This window comes from Pelodiscus sinensis, chromosome 16 (genome assembly GCF_052426305.1).
Source record: "Pelodiscus sinensis isolate ZL-2025 chromosome 16, ASM5242630v1, whole genome shotgun sequence".
Taxonomy (NCBI): domain Eukaryota; kingdom Metazoa; phylum Chordata; order Testudines; family Trionychidae; genus Pelodiscus; species Pelodiscus sinensis.
This window is the reverse complement of record NC_143067.1, coordinates 21,124,952-21,150,184: the sequence shown is the minus strand read 5'-3', so window position 1 is coordinate 21,150,184 and position 25,233 is coordinate 21,124,952. Positions and strand designations below refer to the sequence as shown.

Sequence of the window (25,233 nt, the reverse complement as noted above, 5' to 3'; positions counted from 1 at the left end):
CACAATTTGATTTTGTTAAGCAATGTTGAAAAAGCATTCTGAAAAACCATAATAGTTATAGAAACATCATCAAGACAATCTTCTGACAATTTGTGTTGTTGGACCTATAGGAAAATATCCTGTAATCCAGAAACACCACAGTTGCGCCTGATTCCAATGCCATGGAAACATCTCTGCCATTGTTGCACACCAGTGAGCTATATTGATCTTATTTTGTGTTCCACTAACAATGTCAGAAAAAGCTCCCATGCCTTGTGCTCATTCTTTGGCTTCATTTGTGAAAAATACCATAATTCAATTCTTAGGTCAATGGACAACACTGACCCTATATGCCCCATAATTAGAGAAAATTTCAGAAAATGATATGGAAGATTGTTCCACAGTACGGATGTAAGTGACTAATCAAGTACTCAATTACCCAATAAACTGAGGTTTATTGGGTAGTTGAGTCGACTACTCAACTTCTCATATCCCCGCCCCCTTGCTGCCTCTGTATCAGAAGCAGCAGGAGGTGGGGAGGGGGAGCAGGAGCCAGTGCTGGGGGGAGCCAGCTTAAAAGCTGATTCCCCCCCAGCACTGTGTCTAAAGTGCCACCTGTCAGTTCCCCCTACTTCCCCCACTCCATAAAGGCAGCAGCGCAGGAGGAGAAGAGCCTGCTGCAAAGCAGACTCTGCCTGCAGTGAGCAGAGGCTGCTCTGCATCCTGTGCAGCAGCTCCTGTCCATCAGGGGGGTTCCAGATCCCCGCTGGGGACCTCCACAGACAGGGGCTGCTGGACCCAGTGAGAGCCAGGACTGAGCAAGCCGGGCTCATCCTTGGTTTGCACCAGATCTGGGACTGCTGTGGCCCTGCATTTTAAATGCAGTAAGAGCTGCCCAACTCTTACTACATTTAAACTGCAGAGCTGTAGTGGGGGTAGTTCCTGGATCCAGTGTGAGCTGGGACAGAGTGCCTTCGCTTATTGACTAATCATGTAGCCAATACAAACTATATCGTCTATATGATTAGCCAGTTACTTGCCTCTTAACATCCTTATTCCACAGTGGAAATGCTGAAACCAGAATAGATTAACCAACCACATCTCACCAGGAAGAGAACTGGAAAAATGTGTATTACATACAATTTCATCACACAGCAGCACAAGAGAAAAGAATGAAGCCACCATGCAAACCTTAAGAACATATGAACAGCCATACTGAGTCAGACAAAAGGTCCAGCTAGCCTTTTTCTGTCTTCCAACAAAATGTTTTGTTTCGAAAAGACGTATAGAACTTCAGTAATGAAAATGACTAATGCACAAAAAGTGGCAGGTTATCAGGTCTGTAATAATGTGATCAATATGTTCCATGCGAGGTCCCATGCACAACTTAAGGAACAGAAAAAGCTTTGGTGTTACAAAAAAGAAAGAACTTTCTTCCCTTCCAAACATATTTCTTGGTTTTAGTCTTTATGCCTTCCTCTTTAGCATCCCAATTCCTTTCATGATGTCCCACCATGGGCACAGTCTAGAACTTGCTAATTACATAACAGAAACTTGCATAACATGCATATTATATCCTGGAAAGGATCTTTTCTGCACATTCACTCCTCACTGATCTCAAATGCACAACCACTATCACAATTCTAAAACCTGGTCTCCAATAGAAATTCACAAAGACTACAACTTTGTATCGGAAGTCTGAAAGTGCTCAGATTAGAAGGCCAATCAGAATCAATGACAAAGACAAATGATCAAATAGAAAAGGTAGATGAGCATATTTGGAGGGATTTTTTAAAATATAAAGACATGGTACTGATTCTTAATTTAAGTTATTTTATCAAAATTAATGCAACAAGTGAAGAGTGAAAGTATTCAGAGGAAAAAACCACACGCACTAACAAACATTGTACTTGAACATTATTTTAATCCTTGTCCTTAATAATGGTAGTACTTAAGAGCTACGGCTCAAACCTTCATCTTAAATAAGTCAGTATCATTAATAATTGCCAGAGTCTTCAAACATCCATTGTTAATAGGAAATGGGGCAAGTTTCAACAAGTCTCTGTTTCTTTGCTGTAATAGGTTTAGGATAGACCTCTAATATTGTTTGGCACAGTGGAACATTATATCAATGTTCATTTCTTTTACTAATGACATATGAATTAGTAAAGCTCATGTGAATATGTAATGACACTAGCCTGCAATAAATGTTCAATAAATATCGGCAATAAATATTATAGTGTATCTGAACACAATTCTTTTACAAGAGGTGTGCTTTTTAACAGACTGTAGCCAGAGTCACCTTGGGACCTAGTCAATGTTTCAAATGGACAAACACAAAAACAGAATATATTCAGTGAAACTAAAAATTCAGATAGTCCCATGTCCTTCACCAAACAATAACTCCATCCTCCAGCTTTCATTAGAAGGAAAAAAATTGTTATTGGCAAACATTTTATGAAGTGTGGATTTATACATATTTTACAAATATTTACCCAGTACATAAGGGACTCCTTTAGCACAACATTTGTTTGTAATTACATAAAAATGGCATATTATCAAAATCCTTCAAATGTTTGACTGGGAAGTTTCCTGCAGATCCCCAAGAGTGGATATTGAGTATTAGCTTTTGTCACCTTTTCAAATGTGACTCAAGATTTTATGAATTAGCTTAGTGTGTGTGATGGGATGAACTCATGGTGCACAGTTGAAGATTAAATGCATACTGAAGCCAAACGCTCTCTAACCCTCAAAATATGGTGCAAGTGCCACGTATGTGGTCTGCAAAGCCCTATGCAAAAGTTTACTAATTATTCGTTCACATTCCTGTGAAGTAGGAAAATAAGTATATCCCCCTTTTACAAAAGGACCCAAGGCAATTTAAATGACTTCCCCAAAGCCAAAGAGGGCATTTCTCGCAGAGCTATTAGAACAGAGGTTGTCTCTGGATCTCAGTCCTGTGCTCAGGCCACTTAAAAGGATAATCTCTAGGGAAGTGCTGCATATTGAAAAGTATGAGCCAGCACAGGACAATACACAAGCAGCTGCATGAACTGGTTAGCTAGGCCCTGCCACTAACCCAGTCTCTCGCCCCTTGGCCTACCCCCCAACTGGCACGGCAGGGGCAGAGCACAGGGCATCTTTCGAACAGCTGGAACAGGAAGATTGCGACCCACAAGCCGTCTGTGCCAGAGCACTGGTTGGCCGAGCCCAAAAGTTTATCTGCGAGCCCGACGTTATGCCAGGTGTGGCACAGCAGCCTGCAGCCCCGCGTGAGAGACCGCCAACCCGCTTTGTGAGGGCAACACGTTTCACACACACAACCCCAGGTCTCCCGCGCCCGTGAACATCCCCGCCCCTCACAGCACCCCCGTATTTTCTCCTGTCCCAACAGCACAGCAGCCCCTTCGCTTTCCGCCCCCCGCGCAGCCCCCTCGTCTGTCTGCCCCCGACCCTCGCGCCCCCCGGCAGCACCCACCCCCCGGCTGCTCTCTGGGGACCCCTCACTCACATCGGCTCCAGTAACTTAGCCAGCCAGGTCTTGAGGGCGTCCACGTTCTCAATTATCATGGTGCCCCCTACTGCTCCGCCCGGCGCCTCCGCTACACCCCGGACACCATGGCCCCCAGCGTCGGCTCGGACCCCGCTTCCCCCAAGGCAGTTAGTCGCCAGTAATCCCCCTCCCCCCACCAGGGCCTAGTACAGGAACTAACCACCCTCACACAACGTAACCTGCTGGTTGCCGGCGGGGGCAGGTCCCCTTTCCCTCTCACCAATCACATAGACGGGAATGCGCGAAGCCAGCCAATCGTAGCTGCGCAAAGGTACTCGGTCCGGGGGTCACCGGAGAAGGCAGCATGTTAGGTAGAGCTAACACGTGAACTCTTGGCGCAACATGGTCGAGGGGCGCTCTTAAAGGGCCAAGCACTTCTATTACCCACTCACCCCGTCCCAAATGTTCGAGCGACGCCGTACTGCCTCCCATGGGGTGATCACCCCACTGCCAGCCGAACACCCCTGCTCATTGAGGAAAGACCCCCCCCCTTATTGCCTTGCCCATAAGGTGGGTGCCCCACCTTCCAGCCAACCCCGCACAGGGAGGCACCCTATATAGGAAAAGTGCCCCACGTTCCTCCCATCCACCCCATGGAGAGCTCCCTATTGTCACTCCAGAGCCCTAGCGACTGAGCACCTTAGAATGCATCTTCACAGTTGTGCATCCGTGCACACTGTTCTACTGCGACTCCTCTGCACAAAATGGCTTTCAGGATCTTATTTTGAACAGGCTCCTACTGTCACCACACCAGTCACACACACTGTGTTCAGGGTGGGGGCCGCTGGAGGCTGGAGATTGATTCCTCAGCTAGTGGCCTCTAGGGAGAAATAAAATTAGTAAAACCAGCAGGCACACTTGCAACTGGGTTACAAAGTCAATTATTATTTAAAATACTTTCAGCTTCACTTGCTTCAGTTTTCTCTGGTAGGAATCTCCACAAGGGAACCCTATTCCACCCTACTCCATCCTTTCATGAATGACTGTTATTTTTAATTAATTAAGGTATAAAACCAAAGAAGCATACTATATTTAAGAAGACTTTATGATGGCCAGATTGGTGTTTATGAATCACACTTGTTTTATCAATTTCATATGCCAAATAAATAAATGTGTCTAATAAAGTGTGAGTATGTGCAGGCCTTCTCAAATATTTGTGATTATGTTGTAGTGGGTACCCCAAAAAAGGATTACAGACCATCATGAAGTACAAATATGGAAGATTTTCTTGCATCTCTAGTGTCAATCTTCTACTTTCAGCAGTGTTAGATACAGGCAGTCCCCGGGTTACATGGATCCGACTTACATCAGATCCCTACTTACAAACGGGGTGAGGCAACCCCGCACTAGCTGCTTCCCCCCAGCAGACCAGGGAGACGCGAAGCAGCTTTTCTCAGCAGACACCTCAGCTTGAGAATAAAGGACTGAGGGAAGTGAGGTGTGGGAGAATAAAACTGAGCTCTGGAGAAATGTTGGTTAGAGTTTCCCCTACAATATGTACCAGTTCCGACTTAAGAACAAACCTACAGTCCCTATCTTGTACGTAACCCGGGGACTGCCTGTATATACATCTAGATTACTTCAAGTGACGTGCAGGGAATATTACTGGACTATGACTGTTTGGGACATTGGTTGTTTAGGTATTCTGTAATTTGAAATCCATTTCCAGTTGTGTTTCAGTCACAAATACAGTTGCGTTTCAGTCCCTGATTATGGAGGAAGTAAGTGCACCTGCTACGTCAGTAGCAGATGTGGTTCAGAGTGGACCATACTTTCCATGGGAGTGTAAAGCTACTGGGTTCTTTTGTTGAGTCCTTGATGAGCTGTTTCTATGGAATACTAGCATTTTTCCAAATTGTTCACCATTGATCTTTGGGGGAGAACTCTGAGACTTTGAATGCTTGTACTGCAAGCCAAAAAGGTTTTCTGGATTTAAATCATACTCTGTTTATTATTTAGATCTTCATATATTGGAAGATGTTTGTTCCCTCAAAGATGATGGAATTCCCACAGAATCCTGATTTTGTAATGAACTTAACGTGAGTAGATTTGCACCAGTACAGGAAGCCACAACTGTGGAATTGACTTTGCTGTATCCATAAGGATCTGCATAATAGTGTTAAGCTGAGAACTGAAAAATGATGTGTGAGACATATGTGTCCAAATGGGTAAACAATATTCTTGTGTAGAGTAGACTGGGATATGTAAAGAGATCCATAGAATTTTCCCATTATATCCTCAGATCATTTCTGCCAATTTCTGGATGAGATTTATCTTCATCTTTATTTGGCTATGTATATTTTTCAGGGGCTGTAGATATGTGAGGTTTAGGTTTAATGTTACACTAACATATTTCAGGAGGCTATGTCTAGACTACGGAGTTTTTCTGGGATACCGGGGGTATCCTGAAAAAACTCCGCATCCAGGAAATGCTTCTGCTCTTCCAATATTTTTTGCGGAAGAGCAGATGCGCTCTTTCAGAAGCCTCGTCTTCCTCATGCCACGAGGAAGAAGGAATCTTCTGAAAAGTTTTTCCGAAATTTGGCCCAATGTAGATGGGCCACATTTCGGAAAAGCCTCTTCCAACAAAACTATCGGAAAAAGGTACGCAAATTGCACAGCACAATTTGCGTACCTTTTTCCAACAGAAAGTGGCAGACTAGAGCATTTCTTAGATACTGGCCACAGAAGTCCATAAGCAGCTTCATCCTGCTCTTTCGATTGATTAGATGAAATTCTACAGAAGATGATGATCATCTTTTCCTGGTCTGCCATATTATGGGTCAGCACATAATCAATTTAATCAAACAGGCATATGAACCAGGGAGGATAAAATTAGATGATTTAAAAAAAAACAGATTTTTTTTATGTAAAAGTTTTTTTTATTTTTTAAAACTCATCAATAAAATACTACATTTCTCATTTAAAAATAACAGTTATAATTATATCTTGTCACAAACATGCCTCACCTATACTTACAGTTTCATAAAAGTGAATTCATGGCTTTAATCTGTCCAGCTTAACTACCAGTTCTTTCTTCTTGAAATTTCTGGGCTTTCAATTCCTGTTTCTTAGCAAGACTAAAAAGTAACATATGCAAAGAAAGACAGTCTGTATGGGATTGCTTTTGTTCTGTGCTTATGTGTTGATGGACCTTAGCCAGGCATGGTAAAGTTAGTTAAGACATTGTCTTAAAGACAGAGAGCCAATATATAGGAAAGGACAGAGGCAGCATAGAAAGAAACAGTAAAGTGGATTGGAAAGAAAAAGGGAAGACATTATTCAATGCACACACAATTTTCTATATTCCCCCATGCTTTTGACACCAAAAAACTGTCATGGCTTCTGGATATTCTGGTCATAAGAGACCCTATCTGGGAATATTTTGAAGAATTTTTTTTCCCTGGATAAAAAAGGAAAATATGTCAAGTGTAAGCAGTGAAAGAAGATGATGCAGTGCCTAGTTGCAAGAATTAGGGATTTAATAGTGTAGTCGATTAAATGATTAACAGATAAGTGGGTGCTCATTGGTTAGGCTATCGACTGCACACTCCTCTCCCTCCCCCTGCAACTTATCAAGTACATTTTTTAGCGGGCTGGCCAACAGGCTGGCTTAGTCCCCGCTGATGCTGGGACCCGGCAACTATTCTCACTGCGGGTCTGCACTACGGGCATTTTAAGAGCCCATGTGCTGGCTTTTAGTGCTTGTAGTGCAGTGCCATAGTGGGGGTTGTTGCCAAGTCCCAGTGTGAGCCAGGACTGAGCCAGCCTGCCCACGTACCATCTCTTAGTACATGTAGTGCAGAGTCACAGCAGGGGTTTATGCCGCATCCTGGCGTGAGCTGGGACTAAGCCAGCCTGCCCGTGCATTGTCTCTTAAGGTGCTTATATTGCAGAGCTACAGCAGGATAGTTCTGGCACAAGCCGGGGCTGAGTGATGGCAGTGATAGTCCTTATCAGTTAATCATGTAGTCAACACATTTTTTGTTGACTACACGATTAACAAATTACACACTTCTTAACATCCCTAGCAAGAATGAAACGTTATAAGGAAAACTGCTTATTGATGAGAAAATGATGCGGATATCAAGGCTGACTGGAGCAACTGGTTAGTAACTTAAATCATTCAGAAAACAACAAGAAGTCTTGTGGTCCCTTACAGACTGAGGGTATGTCTACACTGCCACCCTAGTTCGAACTAGGGTGGCTAATGTAGGCATTCAAAGTTGCAAATGAAGCCCAGGATTTAAATATCCTGGGCTTCATTTGCATCTTGCCGGGCGCCGCCATTTTTAAATCCCCCTTAGTGCGGAATCCGTGCCCGTGGCTACACGCGGCACGGAGTAGGTAGTTCGAATTAGGCCCTCTAATTCAACTACTGTTACTCCTCGTGGAACGAGGTGTACCGGTAGTTCGAATTAGAGAGCCTAATTCGAACTACCTACTCCGTGCCGGGTGTAGCCGCGGGCACGGAGTCGCACTAAGGGGGATTTAAAAATGGGGGCGCCCGGCAAGATGCAAATGAAGCCCGGGATATTTAAATCCCGGGCTTCATTTGCAACTTCGAATGCCTACATTAGCAACCCTAGTTCGAACTAGAGTGGCAGTGTAGACATACCCTAACAGATTTATTTGGGCATAAGTTTTCATGGGTAAAAACCCAATGCATCAGTCTTCAAAACTCTCTCTATGCCTTTTAGTATAAGTGTGAATGACAAGTAAATTCTCAAGCAGGTTCCTTGTTGGATGTTGCTAGAAAAAAAGCTTGGCTTAGCTAATCCTTATGGCTTGTTTAATTAATTATGTATAAAATGTATCACTCAAGTATACAGTAAGAAAAATCTAGAGTTGCCAGTTGCCACTGTATGTCATTTTCACTGTGTATCAGAGGTAGCAGTGCAGGGGAAGGGGATGCACACGGAACTTGCTTAAAAGCTGCCCCCTTCCATTGCTGCCTCACAGAAGCAGCAGCATGGTGGGTGGCGGTGGGGAGAGGGAGGAGAGGAAGCTTGCATGTAATCATGAAGGTTAACTGATGAGCCCAATACACGGTACAATTGTGTACATGGTTACACTTTCACATCCCTACTCTAAGGACAGCCTAAGCTTTTTTGGTAACTTGACTTAAATCAATGATTTTTTATTTAAATCATGATTCAAATCAGTGATTTATATTGCCTTGATTCAAATCAATCCACCCTGGTCTGAACATTGCTCCATGAAGGCCTACATTGAACAGCAATAAGAGTAGTTACTTTAGTGATAGTGAACTTAATTGTAGGAAGAAAAGTCCTCAGTTTTAATCCTTACTGACAGCTATGAAGTCTGCAATATAAATTGTGAATATGAAATCTGGGGTGACAAAGGAATAGTTATATCTTCCATAATTTTCTTTAGCAGCAGGGGTGGGAAACCTTTTTTGGGTCGGGTGTTGCTGACCCACAGAAAAATTAGTCAAGGGCTGCACACAAGTAAGAATCAAAATGAGAAGCCCCTGACTGAGGAGAAAGACACCCCATCATTCCCCTTGCACACCAGAGCCTAGGAGAGCCCAAGCTAGTAGATTTTGTGTGCTCCAGTCCTGTAGGCGGGTGGCAGCGGGGCTGGAGCACCAGCATGGTGTCCCTAATACTGAGTCTCGGGGGCTGGATCCAGGCAAGCTGGGGTCCCCCGGGCCTGAGTTCCCTACCCAAGTCTACTGTGTTTTCATTCACTTTGTGTGTCCTAAATGGTGAACATACCCTGACTTGTGTTCTTATGTTTGATAATGTCTGAAATATACAAGTGGAGGATGAAGAGGGACATTACTACCATAACCTCTCTGAAATACCCAGGATTAGGGGAGAGTTTGGAAAAGAAATGGGGAAAATGATATAGTAAGACTTCATGAATATGGATGTTGCATCTATGTCAAAAAGATCATTAGGCTTGTTTTGACTGGGTATTCATGTTTAACAAGACAGAAATATTTTTCAAATGTCTCAACTAAGCTCTACTAAGCTCTTTCAGTGTATACTCTTAAAAGACAGGACTATGCAGCACTTTAAAGACTAACAAGATGGTTTATTAGGTGATGAGCTTTTGTGGGCCAGACCCACTTCCTCAGATCAAATTGTGGAAGAAAATTGGCATGACCATATATACCAAAGGGATACAATCAAAAAAAGTGAACATATATAAAATTGACAAATCAGATTTTAGAACAGAAGGAGGGTGAGGGGGGGGAGGTTAGTGTCTATGAGATAATATATTAGGGGTGATAATTGGGGAAGCTATTTTTGTAATGGGTAAGATAATTAGCATCTTTGTTGAGGCCCATTCGTAAAGTGTCAAATTTAAGTATGAATGACAGTTCAGAGGCTTCCTTTTGTAGTCTTGAGTTAAAGTCTCTTTGAAGCAGGATGCACGTAGTGAGGTTGTTAAGACAATGCCCAGTCTGGTTGAAATGGCAAGAAACTGTTTTTTCTTTGTGAAACTGTCTGATGTCTGTTTTGTGTGCATTGATTCTTTGGCGAAGTGTCTGAGAAGTTTGTCCAATATACATAGCAGACGGACACTGTTGGCACATGATGGCATAAATTATATTTCTGGATTAACAGGAATATGTGTTCTTGATCTTGTAACTAACACGGTTTGGTCCAATGACGGTGTCAGCATAGTAAATATGTGGGCAAAGCTGGCAACGGGGTTTGTTGCAAGGGAAAGTTCCAGGGTTGGTGTTAGTGTGGTATGTCCTGTGGTTGTTGGTAAGAATGATCCTGAGGTTAGGTGGTTGTCTATAAGAGACTATGGGTCTGTCTTCCAGAGCCTCTCCGAGTGTAGTATCCTGTCCCAGTATAGGTTGTAGTTTATTGATAATGAGCTGGACGGGTTTAAGTTGGGGGCTATAGGTGATGACAAGTGGTGTTCTATTGTTGGTTTTCTTGGGTCTGTCTTGAAGTAGATGGTTTCTGGGTATTCGTCTGGCTCTTTCAATTAGTTTTTTTATTTCTCCGGCTGAGTTATTGAGGTTTATAAATGCTTGGTAGAGATCCTGAAGTTTCTGGTCTCTGTCAGTGGGATTAGAGCAGATGAAGGACAGGCATCCCCACCTCCAAGGAGTCAGCAGCATGAGCCGCCTACCCCTAGCATAGGGGGCTGGGTTCTGCTCCCACCCAGCCCCTCCATAGCAGGTACTGGTTAACTGGTGCCTGAAAAGCTGGGTAATTTGTTTCCCATTCACATCTCTATTCCAGATCTTAATTACCTTTAGAGTTACAAAGTTTTTTTTAACCTAAATCTCCCTTGCTTCAGATCAAGACATACTTTTTGTCTTACTTTCAGTGGACATGTGTGACGGGGCGCGATCGCCTCACACTCTGAACACCCCCGTTGCCGTGCTCTGCGGGGAGCACAGAGCCCATCTTGCCGCTTGTGCTCAGGGCCGGCTCGAGCCATTCCTGCGCTCTGGGCAGTGGGTGTGCGGCGCATGTGCGGCCCTGCCCCCTGGTGCACTGTGCACCTTACAGCTGCCATCGGGCGCGCGGTGCCTGATGGCAGCTTTAAGGGGAGCCACATGACCCCCAGCCCCAGGCGCGCAGTGCCTGATTGCAGTTCTAAGGGGCACTGTGCGGCCGGGCATGTGGCGCCCCTTACAGCTGCCATCAGGTGCTCCCCATAGGTTGGTGCCCCAGGCAGCTGCCCAGCTAGCCCCCCCCCCACCTTAATCCAGCCCTGCTTGCGCTGCATGTTCGCGTGCCATGGCACAGCTGGGCAGCGCTGCAAACCGGATCGGGATGCCTCGGGCGCGTTACGAGCGTGCCAGGAATGCCGCGAGAGGAACGGGGCGGCGGGGTGCATAGCAGTGATGTCATGGGGAGGGGTAGGGCAGGAGAGACAAGGCAGGAGGTACAAAAGGGAAATGGACACAGAGAAGAGGAGAGATGAAGGAGGAGAGAGAGGATGGTCACCGCAAGTGAGTGGGAGGGATAGCGGCAGGGCTCGGCCGGCTTCAGCAAACCATCTGCTATGATCGAGGAGACAGCCAGGAGGGGTGCGGACCTCCCCAGCTGTAGAAAGTAGCCCAGGGTGGGGCTTCCCTGCTAAGGCCCACAGGCTCATGCGTTACGGCAGGAATCCCCATCTGGAACTTGTCTGTGACTGTCCTTAGGGCCCTGAGCTGGGACCTGTGAAAGAGGGCGGGTCTGGGTCCCTCTACCCTGTCCGCTAAGGGCGGGTGCCAGTGTACGAGCTATTGGAAGCTGAGACTCTAACACACTGCCGAAGAGGCAGGGTGGCCTGTGAAAAACTCTGAGCAAAGGGCCAATTAGGAAGGTGAGAGGAACCCCACAAGAGAGGGGGACTAGCCCGCTCCTTCACAACATGGAAAACAATTAATCACAAGTCCTCTTTATGGCAGCCTTTAACATTTTAAAAACTGTTATGGGGTCCCTCCTCAGTTGTCTTTTCTCAAAGGACCAGTTTCTTTAACCTTTCCCAGTCACAGCTCGGGTTTGCTAAACCTTTTTTTTTATCATTTCTGTTGCTCGCTTCCAGTCCAGTCTGCTCAGTCCCCAAGAGCAAGGGGCCCTGATGCAGACACCCACTGCTCAGCTGAGCGGGGAACTAAGTCCACTAGGCAAGGGGCAACTATAACGACAGTCCCACATCACTTCCCTCTAGCCACATGTCCCAAGCACTAAGAAGGGGAAACTTGATAACGTGGCCCCCCTCTCTTTGCGGGTTGGTCTAGTCCAGTGATGGGCATGATGGGACATGTAGTACAACTGTGAGGTATTTGGGAGCTACACGTCGGCCAGCCATGCGCTTGGCGTCGCGGGGTATCTGGGAATCGTAGTTTTTTAGCTCCTCTTCAGCGTTAGACTGGCAGCATGGAGAACAACATTTCCCGCCAGTCTCTGCGGCAGCAGTCTTGGCCTTGCGCTTGCCGCAGTGTGACTGGATTCCTGAAGCCGGTGCAGCGTGGAGCTGGCTGAGGAGACCAGGTGGGGGGAGTCGGGACCCCGGCCGCAAAAGACAGGGTGATGGTGAGTATGGGGCTGTGTCTCCGGGGCACCGCAGACAACGGCTGAGAGGGTAGGTCCTTGCTGACCGCTGGGAGAGGGCGGGGGGCTGGACGCTGTGTATTGCCCCCCAGGGCGGGCGGCTGGGACTGTAGACACGGAGGCTGTGTGTTGCCCCCAGGGTGGGATGCTGGGGCATTGAACTTCCCAGTGGCGTGTGACTGTGACGGGATGCTGAACTGTATATCCATGTGGGACGTTCCTGTGCAGGGGCCTCTGAATGCTCCATTTCGCGTCATGCCTTAAGTCAAATAATTTTAAAACAGTTTTCTACCATTGAGCCACTCACAAGGCTCTGAGAAGCTGTAATTGTTATCCCTCTTTTACAAAAGGGCAAACTGAGGTGGTGAAAGGCAAAGTGACTTGCCCAAGACTGTGTGGGGGCCAGTAGCAGAGTTTGGGATAGAAACTACATTGATGTTCAGTGCTGTGCTTTAACTAGCGTGTGGCATGCATGCTGTTGCTCTTCTTTGTCCTGTTAACATGGCACATGGACTCCCCAGCTGATCCCAGGTTCCAGGGAAGTGCCACGCGGAACCCGGGGTCAGCTGGGGACTCCATGGCTGCCCCCTTAAAATGGGCAGAGGTGGCAGTTTCAAAGGGGAAGCCGCTGCATAGCTGATCAGTGTGTGGTGGCTTCCCCTTTGAAACTGCAGCCTCCGCCCGTTTTAAAGGGGGCAGTGGTGGTGTTTTAAAGGGGGAGACAGCCACCCCACTGGCCCCGGGCTCCATGGCTTTGAAATGCACAAGAACCCCTGCTGGGAACTTGTGTGCATTTCAGAGCAGGCACCGGGGAGTAGCCCAGAGTCAGCCCTGGGCTGTACACAAAGTTCCACATTCCTCCTTTGAAATGTACAAGAGCCCCAGTAGGGGCTCTTGTACATTTCAAAGGAGGAATGTGGAAGTGCCTATGACTAGTCAATGGAAATTCCATCAACTAGTCTGCTAGTCAGTTAACCGCATTTTAACATTCTTACTTTAGTCCTCCTGCAACAATATTCTCTGGCAAAGACTGTATACTGAAAGCTTTTCCATCTTTTTAAACTATGAAATACTGACCTGTATTTTTATTTTTAAACTTTCTAACCATTTGGTTTTTAGTGGCATGAATCAAACCAAACCAGTTATGATTGGCTTTGTTTTTTTCCTAATGCTTGAAATGAAAACTCTGTAATGCACAGGTCAATGGTAATTTATTTGTGAAGTAAATACAGATCATTTAGCAGTAAGGTTCCAGAACAGGAGGCTTAGTTGTGACTTCCTATAGCATATTTGATATTAATATGGAGGCAGCATATTTAGTTCTCTGAGCAAACTGCAGTGAGTTGAGAATTTAGGTATGCTCACTTAATGCAAATTGTTCAACCCTATTTGATATAATAGAAACGGAGGTAGAGAAGTTAATGGAACTTCATTTAGGTAGCAAGTCTGAGGATTTATTAATATTTATAGTAGTGCTTTGCCGATATGCAGCTTTATCTGAGTCCTAAACCTTTTACAGTATTCACTGAATTTTAACCAGGCTTTAACTCTCAAAAAAAATCTTGGGGGAAATAGGAGACACACAAAACTGTCAAATAAGAAGTGGATGAATTTCAGAGTAATGATTGGAAATCTGAGATATAGTTCTAGTGTTCAATTACAAAACAAATGTGTAATTATGAACACATAAATATGGTAAATGGTTGGCTAACTGGCTAGATTTTTTTTCCTCTTGTGTTGAATAGGAAAGGAAAGGGACAGCAAAAGTGGACTTCCTGAAGAAAATTGAAAAAGAAATCCAGCAGAAGTGGGATGATGAACGAGTGTTTGAGGTTAATGCATCTGATATTGGGAGCCAGACAAGGTAATGCTTTTTTGGGGAGAGGGACAGCTTTTAAAAAGAGCTGGCTGGAATTTCTTGAATGGGAATTTTTTTGGTTGAAAACTTGAGGTTTTTTTTTTTTTTCATTTTCAAGCCAGCTCTGTATTTATGTAATTTGAAAGTGCAGGTGATTGGACTTGATGACCTCTTGAGGTTCTTTCCAGTTCTAGTGTTCTGTGATTCTATGAAATACTTAGCTGTTTCTACATTGTGTGAATTCCTATTGCTGACTGCTCATAAAGCAATGCCATGTGTATTTTGACTGAAATACCAATGAGTGAAAAGAGATTTCTTCTTTTTCCTGTGTAGCAGCAGAGGCTGTTTTGATAGGTGTTCTCCATATCCCTTCTGTGACCAGATGACTTTCCATATTTTGTGGTCATGGTAAACATTTGTTATTCTTAATATTTCTATATGCGTTGATCTACAGTTCCTGAAAGTGATCCAATTATCTAGTGATCCAGAAAGTGCAAACAGTCTGTGAATGCTAAGAGAATGAATGCAACAAATCATATGATTATTTTCCATGTTCAGATTTCAGGTAGATACAGCAAACAACTTTTATATGGGACATCTACAATTCCCTAACTTTAATGTTTGTGATGTTATCCTCCCAAAAGAGCATGGATTAAAGTCCAGAAGTATTACCATTTTTTAAAAAGTTTCAGGTTACAAAGGAAAGCTTCAGTTCAGCACTCCATAAACAATTTTTACAGTAATAAACCCTTTGATCTGGAATTCCATAGGGTGCTATGGTAACATGCAGTTATTCTATTTGAAAATTGAATAAAAGCTGTGTTGCTAAATTAAGCTGTTTATACATCTGGTTAGTGTGCAGTTCTATTTATTTTGGGGTTTAAATCCTATGGCTTTAAACTTTTGGCACTGCTTGTAAAGTTAAAGTAAGTGAAACTAGCTATAAGTGCTCCAGAACCAGAGGTGAAAGTAAACAGGTGCACCAGCAGGGAGCTATTTAAAGAACTGTAAGGGACCTGGGCTGCAATAGGACAGTACCTATGAGAAATGAAGTTACTTTCACTGCTGCCCAGAATAGAGAGTTTCCATGTCACTGATGCAGTAGGGAAGGCGTCTACAAACAGCTTGTCCTTGGATAGTAACGTTTGAAGTTAACAAAATTGGGGATGTTAACGGGTAAAAGGTGGCCCAATAACCATCACCCATAATGGTGATGTTACCAGGTAACTGTGAAATGGTACTTACAATGGCAGCGGGCTGCTCTAACCCCATTGGGCCCACTGCACAGGCTGAGAGCCGGGAGCTGTGGTGACAGTCCCCACTGGAAGCAGCCAGGCTGGAACAGCCCCTGCGTCTGGTGGGGGCTACTCTAGCCCGACCCCAGCAGGGCTGGAATGCCCCTTCCCCACCAACCCCTTTAATCGGTTAAACACAGTGTTCACACTACATTTAACCAGTTAAACAGGATTTTACATACAAAATGAAATCACCAGCTATGGTATGCCTTTTGTACTAAGCTTTGGCTCTTATAGATCAGCAGGGGAATGAGTTATGAAAGTGAGGGCCTTCTTCTGCCAGCTCTTCTGCCATTCCTGCATTCACTCCTAAAAACTGTCAGCAGAAACATCCCTGTCTGTCTAAATGATATAATGAGAGATAAGGTTTCATAGAGTCACATTAATAGATCAGGCAAAAATAGACCATTGTGATCATACAATATCACTTGCTTAATAACACAGGCCATAGGACTTCCTTGAATTAATTCCATTTTTAAAAGAATTCAGTCTAGATTTGAAAATTATTGAAAATTAACATTAACAGTCAAGAGAGCTCCTCTGCCAACTCTTAAAACTTGCATTCAAGTTTTATCTTCATATGCTGACTTTAACATTTCTAACAGCTGCTGTTTAACATGCTCCTGAGTTATTGTTGGAATGGAAAGTAATAGGATTACATCATCAGGCTTTTTTTTCCCAAATACAGAACAGAAATATTTATTGAATACTGCTTTTTCCTCATTACTGTTGACAGTTCTGCTATGTCCATGTAGTAATAGACCAATATCGTTGTTCTTAAAACCCTCCTTATTGTCCTTAACTCTGTTGACTATATATTTGTCATTGCTCACTTTTGGTTTACTTATTAAATTAATTTCTACAATGCTTTGTTTCTAATCTATCTTAGTTGCTATCAATGCTGCTTTTCTTCCATTTGTTATATAAGTTTATAACTATATTTTATAGTTGTTTACACTTTCCCTCTAATCCAGCTTGGATTTTTTTTTACCAGGATAGCCTTATTTCTTGATTGCGGTTCCATGGGCATTCAGTAAAATGTTCTTAAGTAGTTCTTAATTATCATTTATATTTTTGTATTTAATACTTTCCTATGGCCAATTTGGCTCATCATTGTTTTCAGCTTTGTGAAACTGACCCTTTAAAGGGACCTGGTACATAAATTATTAGTTTGGCTTTTATTCTATTTGCACAGAAAAAATGAAGTGTTGCTGCATAAATACATGCAATCCATTGATTTTTTTAGTTCTGTGATCAGTTCCTGTTTATCTGCCAAGATGAGGTTGAATTATCAAATTCCTCCATGCTGAATGCAACACTTTTGGAGTTAGTGGACAAATCTTGTTATTATAGTCCCTGAGTATTCAGAGCTTTAAAGACTATAACCAACAATTTGAATAGCACCTATAAGTACTAGAGGCATATCAGCAGAACGTGTTTGTGCTTACCCTGTTCTCACCACAGAGAACAGGATAGAATCTGGGGAAATTGAGTTGTATGTCCATCTTTACTTCTAACTCTGGGTATGATTTTCAAATAAAGTGTTTAAGTGACTTAGGAGCATAATTCCCATTGAAGAGCAGTGGGACTTGTGCACTTAAACTATTTATACAGTTGAGAAAAATCCTTGATTTAATCTCTGTATCTCATAGTCACATCTGTAAAATTAAGGATAAATACCCACATCACAGGGTTGCTGAAGCTTCAGTATCTGAGGTGTTGTAAGATCCCTAAGGAGAAAAGCACCATAAATATGTAAGGTGTTTTGTACTATCTGATACTAAGAGAGTCCAAGATGATTTCAGCTAGGAGTCACTAGTTTTGAAGCTGAGTGGGATGAAAACAGAATATGCATATGGAAGTCTAGAATCTGCTTCTCTTTCCATTGGTTCAAAAATCCTGTTAACTGACTCTCAGCTCTTGAAACATACTTCATCAGTTTATCATAGGCACCACTTTTACCTCTCCTAGTTCTTTAAGTTTACTATGATAATCATGACAGTTCCCATTTAAATTATAGAGAATATTGTGATTGAATTAACATCCTTACTTTTGCTTGAGTAAGGTGGCCTGAGTAGGTTGTTCTCTTATGGTTCTGAAGAGAGAGTCAGTTTTGTTGCTTTACTGTTACTTGTTTTGAAATGATCATATATGTGCCCAGACAATGACATGGGTACAAATAGATACACTTAAAAAAATGAGACTCGTAAGGTGAGTGGCCACATTCTGTTCTAGTTAAAGCTCCGGGACATGGCTGCTGCTGTGCCCACTAGCTTGAAGTGGTTTCCATTAAATACAGGGTTTTACAGTTTGGTTCTCAGTACCCTCACTATAAAAATTGTTCCAGCCCCCCTGTTTCTGTGTGGTCTTCAAGATCAGCCCTAACCAGCTACAGTTGTGGCAGTAGCTTATTCTAGACATATGATGGGAAATAGCTGCTCTCCCAGGGCTTTTAGATTGTACTTCCTTCAAAAAACTGCCTTAATGCATACAGCTATCAATGTACGAATAACTACACTGGACAGCCTGAGAACAGAAATTCATACCTAATGAAGCTTGAGGGAAAGAATCTCTTAATAGCATTAAGAGGCATTACATATTTATAATACATGTTCATACACTGGGAGAGTGGAGTGATGGGTGGAGGAGGATTGAAAGCGAGGCGCAAAGAGGATGTGGGGAGTTTAGCCTAGAATTTTCTAATGCTCCCAGGACCTAGACATTATCTTGGTAGTTTTGACATGCCAATCTGTAATTGTAGCAATATATAGCACTAGGTATATTCCAAATTCTCCTATGAAGTAGGTCAATATTATTCTTATTCTGCGGATGGGGAAATGGCGCTGCAGCGTCTTATTACCAAGTTCTCTGATTCATGCAAAATCTTTGGGCTAGCAATAAGCTTGAAGAAGACAGTTATTGTGTGCCAAGACTGTTCTGAACCAGAACAGATGATGTTAACCAATTATGCTACCTTGTTACTACTGTTGCCAGCAATGTATATCTTGATGCTATGGATGTGAATGGGTAACCAGTTAACTGGTACTTGGGAGTGGCTCATGGTCTGCTGTGGGTGGAGGACTGCTCCAGCCCCATGCAGCTGCTGTCTCTCCATCCGTGAGATCTGTACTTGAAACGTGTTTTATCCACTCTTCTTTATGGCTCAGAAAATGAATGACTTACATCAAGCATACAGAAAGACTAAACAGTTGTCATATCGATGCTTGCATAAAATTCTTCAGATAAGATGGCAAAACAGGATGATAAATGTGAAGTGATAAATTGTGCTGGTATGTCATTCCCAGCAATGTTGATGAATAAGAAAAGATTCAGGTGGGTGAATGTGTCAAGGGAATGCTGGGTTACAGGGTGCTAAAAGCATATTGTCCAGTACACTGAAGCTAGCTAAGAGTCTAGAAAGAGGAAGGCTGCTGCACAAGATTTTGGAATGCTTACAAAGATGATTGATTGGGAAAGGAGTGTAGAATGCTGCTCTGGTTGGCAGTCAGCTTGTAGCTGGAGCGAGGCATTGTGGAGTGCTACTTGGATTCAAAACATTAATAATGTGTGGCTGTGACAGGACTCAGCAGCCATCAAAGAACTCCTTGGCATATACTTTGTGCTTTATAAAGAGTGTTAGTGCCATTGATGCAGGTGGAAACTGAGGCTTAGATAGGTTAAGTAAATGGATTATCCAAGACTACATATGTCACTGGTAGAACCAGAATTAGAACTCAAGTGTCTCTTGCTTTTCAGTCCGTTGCAAGATGCTTTATCTAGTAAGCATCTGTTTGTGTTAGGCCAGTATTCACCTTATTTATGAAGAACTTTTACTTATAATCAAAAAGATGTTACTGTGGACCAGTGTTCCCTCTAACATTTTCTGTCCTTGGGAGGGTTGAATTTTCTTATGTGCAGTATCAATATTGAGGTGGAGTGTGGATGTGCACCACCAATACAAACAAAGAAACAAACATACAAAATATATATAATGAAGGTATATAATGAGTCCATAAGTGTAGAAGAAAATATATTAAATCAAGGGATAGTGAACAAGAAACAATGGTTGTTATATTTAATATTAAATTAAATAAAAATAAAATTAACACTACCCTTAGAGTACATGTATCATCTTCCTTTCTAACAACTCAAGCTAGTAAACACACCAAAATACATATTATCCAAACGTAATTCAGCTATAAGATGCTAAACAAATCTATGAGTCAACTAGAAATAGTCATGCTCTGCTTGCAAAGACTCATACAATATTTACCGATGCTGGAAAGGAGAGTAAAAGGCATTCACTAAGGCTTATACAGTTTCTCTTGGGAATGTTTACAAGAACAAATGAAGCAGAGACCTGTGAAAACAGATAAAAGTTCTTCTGGTTTGAAACTTTCACAGTGTGTGTGTGTCACCAACTCAGAGTAGAAACCCCAGAGCAAATTAACACATGGCTTCAGGGTTTGTAAACAGGTGCATGTTTCAAAGATCTTGCAAATAAAGTTTCTTCCCACAAAACAACTAGCATCACACCTAGTACTTGCTACTTCTGACTCATAAGAGCCAGAACTCTACTATGTAGCAAAGATCTGGCTTTAATTGAATACAGTTTACCATGTATTAATTGTAACACAGGGTTTAAAAAATCATTAAGATCAATGGTTTAGATATCTGCAACACTCCAAAAAAATTCTGTTAAAAGAATCTTTTTCTTTCTTTCCATAAGCCATTAACACCTACGTAAACTTTGTTTGAAATGTAATCATGCAAATATCCTAGCACACGCATAACCTATGCACCCTACTTCCCTTCCCCTCTGCCCCAACCCAGACAGCCAGAGAGGACTGCAGCAAGTGAGCCAGGACACCTCAAACAAACTCCCTTCTGTATCTACTGCAGTGCACAGACACCCTTTCTCCCACCTATACTCTTTCTCCCACATATGTCAATGCAGTCCGCTCCTCTCAGCCCAGCTAGGGTCTAGCACAGGGGTTCCCAAACTTTTTGACACACGGACCAGTAAATCCATTCATGAACTTTTGAAGGACTGGTAACATATATTTGCATATTCATTAATCAAATGATGAATATTCAGATAAGTTGTTTCTGGTCCTCTCAAAAGCCTCCAGTGCCAGCTTTAGCAAAGCTTTTGATATGGTCACCCACAATATTCTTGCCAGCGAGTTAAGGAATATGGATTGGATAAATGGAGCGTAAGACAGACAGAAAGCTGGTTAGATCAGGGTTTCCCAAACTTCTTACTTTAGTTGGAACCCTTTTTTTTCCCATACTGTTTTTTGCAGCCCAAAAATATAAACACATAAAAAACAAACTGAGAAAATATCAGACGTGTTATATGTCTGGTATTTTCTCATTAGGTAAGTTTTATTATTACTAGATGTATCAGTTTGTAGTTTCGAACTGCCTGGTGGGTAAATGTGCTCAGACGGCATGAGTGTGTCTATCAGCCAGACAGTTCGCGACTACTGGAGGGTGTGTGTGTGTGTGTGGGGGGGGCACAATAGAATCCCTGGGCCAGACTCACTCGTGCTTTGTGGGGAGGAAAGGGGGGCAGCACCCCGAGTTCCTTATATGGCTGGGTCAGTCGCTCCCCCTGCTGCGCCTCCGGCCAGCCCCACTTCCCCCAATCCCCTCTCGGACAGCCAGTTCTGCTCCGCTTCTCCTCCCAATCTCCCTTGACCAGTCCCACTGCCCGCATCCAGCCCTGCTTCCAGCGGCCGCTTCTCCCCCTCTCCCCTCATCTTCCCCGGCCAGCTCCCTACCCCCGAACTCACGCCTCCCCCCCCCCCCGGCAGCTCTGCTTCTGCCAGTCCCCCAACCTCTCACGGACAGTCCCGATGCCCAGTGCAAGCCCTGCTTCCATCGGCCACTTCTTCCCTACTCCTCCTCTCAATCTCCACCGGCCAGCCCCTTGCCCAGCTCTGCTTCCGCCGGCTGCCCCTCCCCCAATCTCCCTGGCCCTCCCTGATTCCCCCGTCCAGTGCTGCTTCTGATGGCTGGCTCTCCCTTCCTATTCCTCCTTCCCCCCTGCCCCGACCTCCCCTGGCTATGCATCTGCCGGGAACCAGAAGATCCAGCTGCAGACTCCGCCCAGGGCCGCCAAGGGCTTGGGGGACCTGGTGCCACAAAGAAACTCTGGGAGCCCAGAACACTCCGGCAACCATGCTGAGGCCCAGTACTTTTTTCCTGCAGCCCGGTACTGGGCCACGGCCCATAGCTTGGGAAACGCTGGTCTAGCATAAAATCCATCTCAAACTTGCAGGCATCAGCAGTCTAGCTGAGAGTTAGGACAGGACACATAGTACAAATTCACTCTCCATCCCTCCCCCACCTCACCTCAGGACACACAGCACAAACTCCCCCCTGCTTCCACCTCACCCCAAAACCAGAACCACCCCCTTTCTCCCAGCTTCCCCGCCGCCCCACCTCCCCCCACCTTCTCAGCACAGGAGACTTGAGGAGAGGGCTGGGTTTCTGCCTCTACCTCTTCTCCTGGCACAGACTGGAGTCTCCAAACTCTCCTCCCCTCCAACTCCTCCCAGCCAACTACCTCCTCCCTTCCTTCTCCTCTGCCCAAACTCCCCTACCCTACAACTCTTCCCTCAGCCACTTACTCCCTCCTTCCTTATCTTCCTTATCTCCATTTGAAGCTGCACAGATGGCTTCTCTAAGCTCCTTGCCTGCATTGGAGCTCTAAGCCTCTGAGTGGAGCTTAATAAATAGCTACATGGTCGCAAAGCCTACAGAGAACTTAGCTGTGGACACTGTACGTTATCATAGCTGTGGGTCTATGGTAGCAAAACATGCTTGTTTGTTTAATAGATTCATTCTTTTAAAAACAATAGATGGCGCTAGTCTCCTATTCTGAATTTCATTTTAAAAGCTAGTTATAATGGTATTTTAAAACATCTTTTTTATCCTTCCTTAGTAAAGGAAAGTATTTTGCCAGCTTTCCATACCCATATATGAATGGTCGCCTTCACCTGGGACATACGTTTTCTTTATCTAAATGTGAGGTAAGAATTTCCCATTGCTAATGGCTTTTAATGCATTCTCAGAACAAATGTTAAACATCCAGAATGCCTCACTTAACATTCTCTTGTTGAGCATTCACAAAGTGTTAAGATGCCAAGGTTTTTTCTCTAAATTTTATTGTCTCTATCCTTATATAAAGTGACAGCAGTCTAGCCACCAAAAGTAAAATGTTTCTAATTCCAGCAGATTGAGATGTTGGACTTCAAAACCAGATCATTCTAGTTATACCATCGTGTATTCATTGTACAGGCAGTCCCTGGGTTACGTACAAGATAGGGACTGTAGGTTTGTTCTTAAGTTGAATCTGTATGTAAGTCAGAACTGGCGTCAGCCGCTACTGAAACTGATCAGCGGCTGATTCCAGGAAGCCCGGGGCAGAGCAACTCTGCCTCAGGCTTCCTGTAGTCAGCCCCTGGTCAGTTTCAGCAGCGGCTGAATCAGGACGCCTGGGGCAGAGCAGCTGGGGTGCTGCCGGGTTAGTACAGTAGCGCCGAGGAGCGGCGCTGCGGGACCAACCCGGCAGCGCCCCAGCTGCTCTACCCCAGGCGTAGGCAAGAAAAGCCTGGTCTGCTGGGGGGGGGGGCACTAGCTGCACCCCCCCCCCCAGTAGACCAGGGAGACGCGGGTGGCGGGACTGCCCACGTCCTCCACGGCTTTGCTCCGTCTCCCTGGTCTGCTGACCAGGGAGACGGGGAGCAAAGCCTTGGGGCACGCCCGCAGCGGGACAGCCCAGGCGCGCCCGGGCTGTCCCGCTGTGGGCGTGCTCCAAGGCTTTGCTCCGCGTCTCCCTGGTCTGCTGGGGGGGACTCCCCCCCCAGCAGACCAGGAAGACGTGGAGCAGCTTTTCTCGCCCCGGAGGACAGGGGCGGCGGGACTGCAGCGCATCTGGGTGTCCCGCCGCTCCAGTCCTCCGGGGCGAGAAAAGCCTCGTTCGTAACTGCGGATCCGACATAAGTCGGATCCACGTAACTCGGGGACTGCCTGTACTCCCATTTCAAATTCTTCATGATTTTAACAGCTGCTTTCTCACATGAGTTAAAGGATTGAGGTCTGAGATTTCCAAAGAAACCTCAACACATCCTTCTTTTGTGTAAGCTCTAACACCCACGTCCAAGTGCTTTTAAATCCAAACAGCTGTACATGCACAAAATCCAGCATTGTGTACATAAATGTTTGTGCGCACACATGTTCATATCCCAAAATAGGCCATTTTCTGAAATTCTGCCTCTAGAAAGATGGTATAAAGCAATGATTTCTAGTTATACTGGTTTTCATAGTAGTGTCTGCTGAAATTGTACTAGATTTCAAGTGTGGATGGCATAAGTCACCATAATTACAAGTGACATTTTTTTCAAGGTGCTATATTTGCGACTTGCTAAGCCAGTGAAGAATGATACATAATATGGAAAAGGGAAGAATTCCTACTTTCCTAATAGAATTCATGTTATGCACTATCCCTATCTCTGATACATCCCACCTTATCTACCATTTCATCCTTCAGTTCAGCAGTGTCTTTTTGGCACTCATCTATGCCAAACAGGCCATGTCATTCATTAATATAATATTCATTGCTATCTGCTCAATACTGTATTTTCCCCTCTATTTTGATCTGCACCAGTTATATTAGAGAATTATATGGATAACTACTGATAGAAATGTAGCCGTGTTAGTCTGGGGTAGTTGAAGGAAAATGCAGGACAATGTAGCACTTTAAAGACTAACAAGATGGTTTATTAGATGATGAGCTTTCGTGGGCCAGACCCACTTCCTCAGATCAAATAGTGGAAGAAAGTAGTCACTACTTTCTTCCACTATTTGATCTGAGGAAGTGGGTCTGGCCCACGAAAGCTCATCATCTAATAAACCATCTTGTTAGTCTTTAAAGTGCTACATTGTCCTGCATGGATAACTACTATTCCCTTTCCTCAATATAAATATTTGTGAAAAAGTTTTACTGAAGATCATTATAATTTTATAGAGTTTCACTGCTTATTTAGTGAAAGCCCAATGTGTGTTATGCTTTTATGTTTTTACTCGCCTTCCTAATATACCGTGTTTTGAAGTCAGCTGTTTTATATAAAAGTTATTATGGTTCTGACATGCACTCATTTCATCCATGGAAACTCAGTGCTTTACAAATATTAGTCAATCAAGTCTTGTGGGACTTATCTAAAATGACCTATATGACCTCTTTTTTCAGGTGGGGAACCTGAGATAGAGACTGAGTTGCTCAAGATTTCATAGCAAATCAGTTATAAATCAGGGCTATATTCCCAGATCTGCATTCTTTCACTCAGATCGTTAGACTGTATTTGCTGCTTTGTGTATTTTTAGTAATTTTGACTGCAAAATGAATCTGAGTCAGAGATTAAGGACTTAGTGTTGTGAGTCACCTGCAATAGCTTTTTGTGGTTATTCGTTTATATTTTTGATGGATTCCTTTTT

The 25,233-nt window shown here is 44.0% G+C and overlaps 2 protein-coding genes across 4 annotated transcripts in view; one reads left to right on the top strand and one right to left on the bottom strand.

Moving 5' to 3' along the window:
* RBM27 (RNA binding motif protein 27) overlaps positions 1 to 3,692 on the bottom strand; it is a 53,100-nt gene extending 49,408 nt beyond the window's left edge. For 2 of the 3 annotated variants that reach the window (XM_006128556.5, XM_006128557.5), the window contains exon 1: positions 3,491 to 3,692. In XM_006128556.5, coding sequence (XP_006128618.2) covers positions 3,491 to 3,549 — 59 coding nt within the window. In that variant the 5' untranslated portion in view covers positions 3,550 to 3,692. The remainder of the gene's footprint in view (positions 1 to 3,490) is intronic. The other variant, XM_006128558.5, reaches the window with a different exon arrangement.
* An 8,711-nt stretch (positions 3,693 to 12,403) lies between these two features.
* The window catches only part of LARS1 (leucyl-tRNA synthetase 1), a 63,194-nt gene continuing 50,364 nt past the window's right edge, over positions 12,404 to 25,233 (top strand). The window contains exons 1-3 of the mRNA XM_006128555.5: positions 12,404 to 12,558; positions 14,322 to 14,440; positions 22,682 to 22,769. Coding sequence (XP_006128617.2) covers positions 12,556 to 12,558; positions 14,322 to 14,440; positions 22,682 to 22,769 — 210 coding nt within the window. The 5' untranslated portion in view covers positions 12,404 to 12,555. The remainder of the gene's footprint in view (positions 12,559 to 14,321; positions 14,441 to 22,681; positions 22,770 to 25,233) is intronic.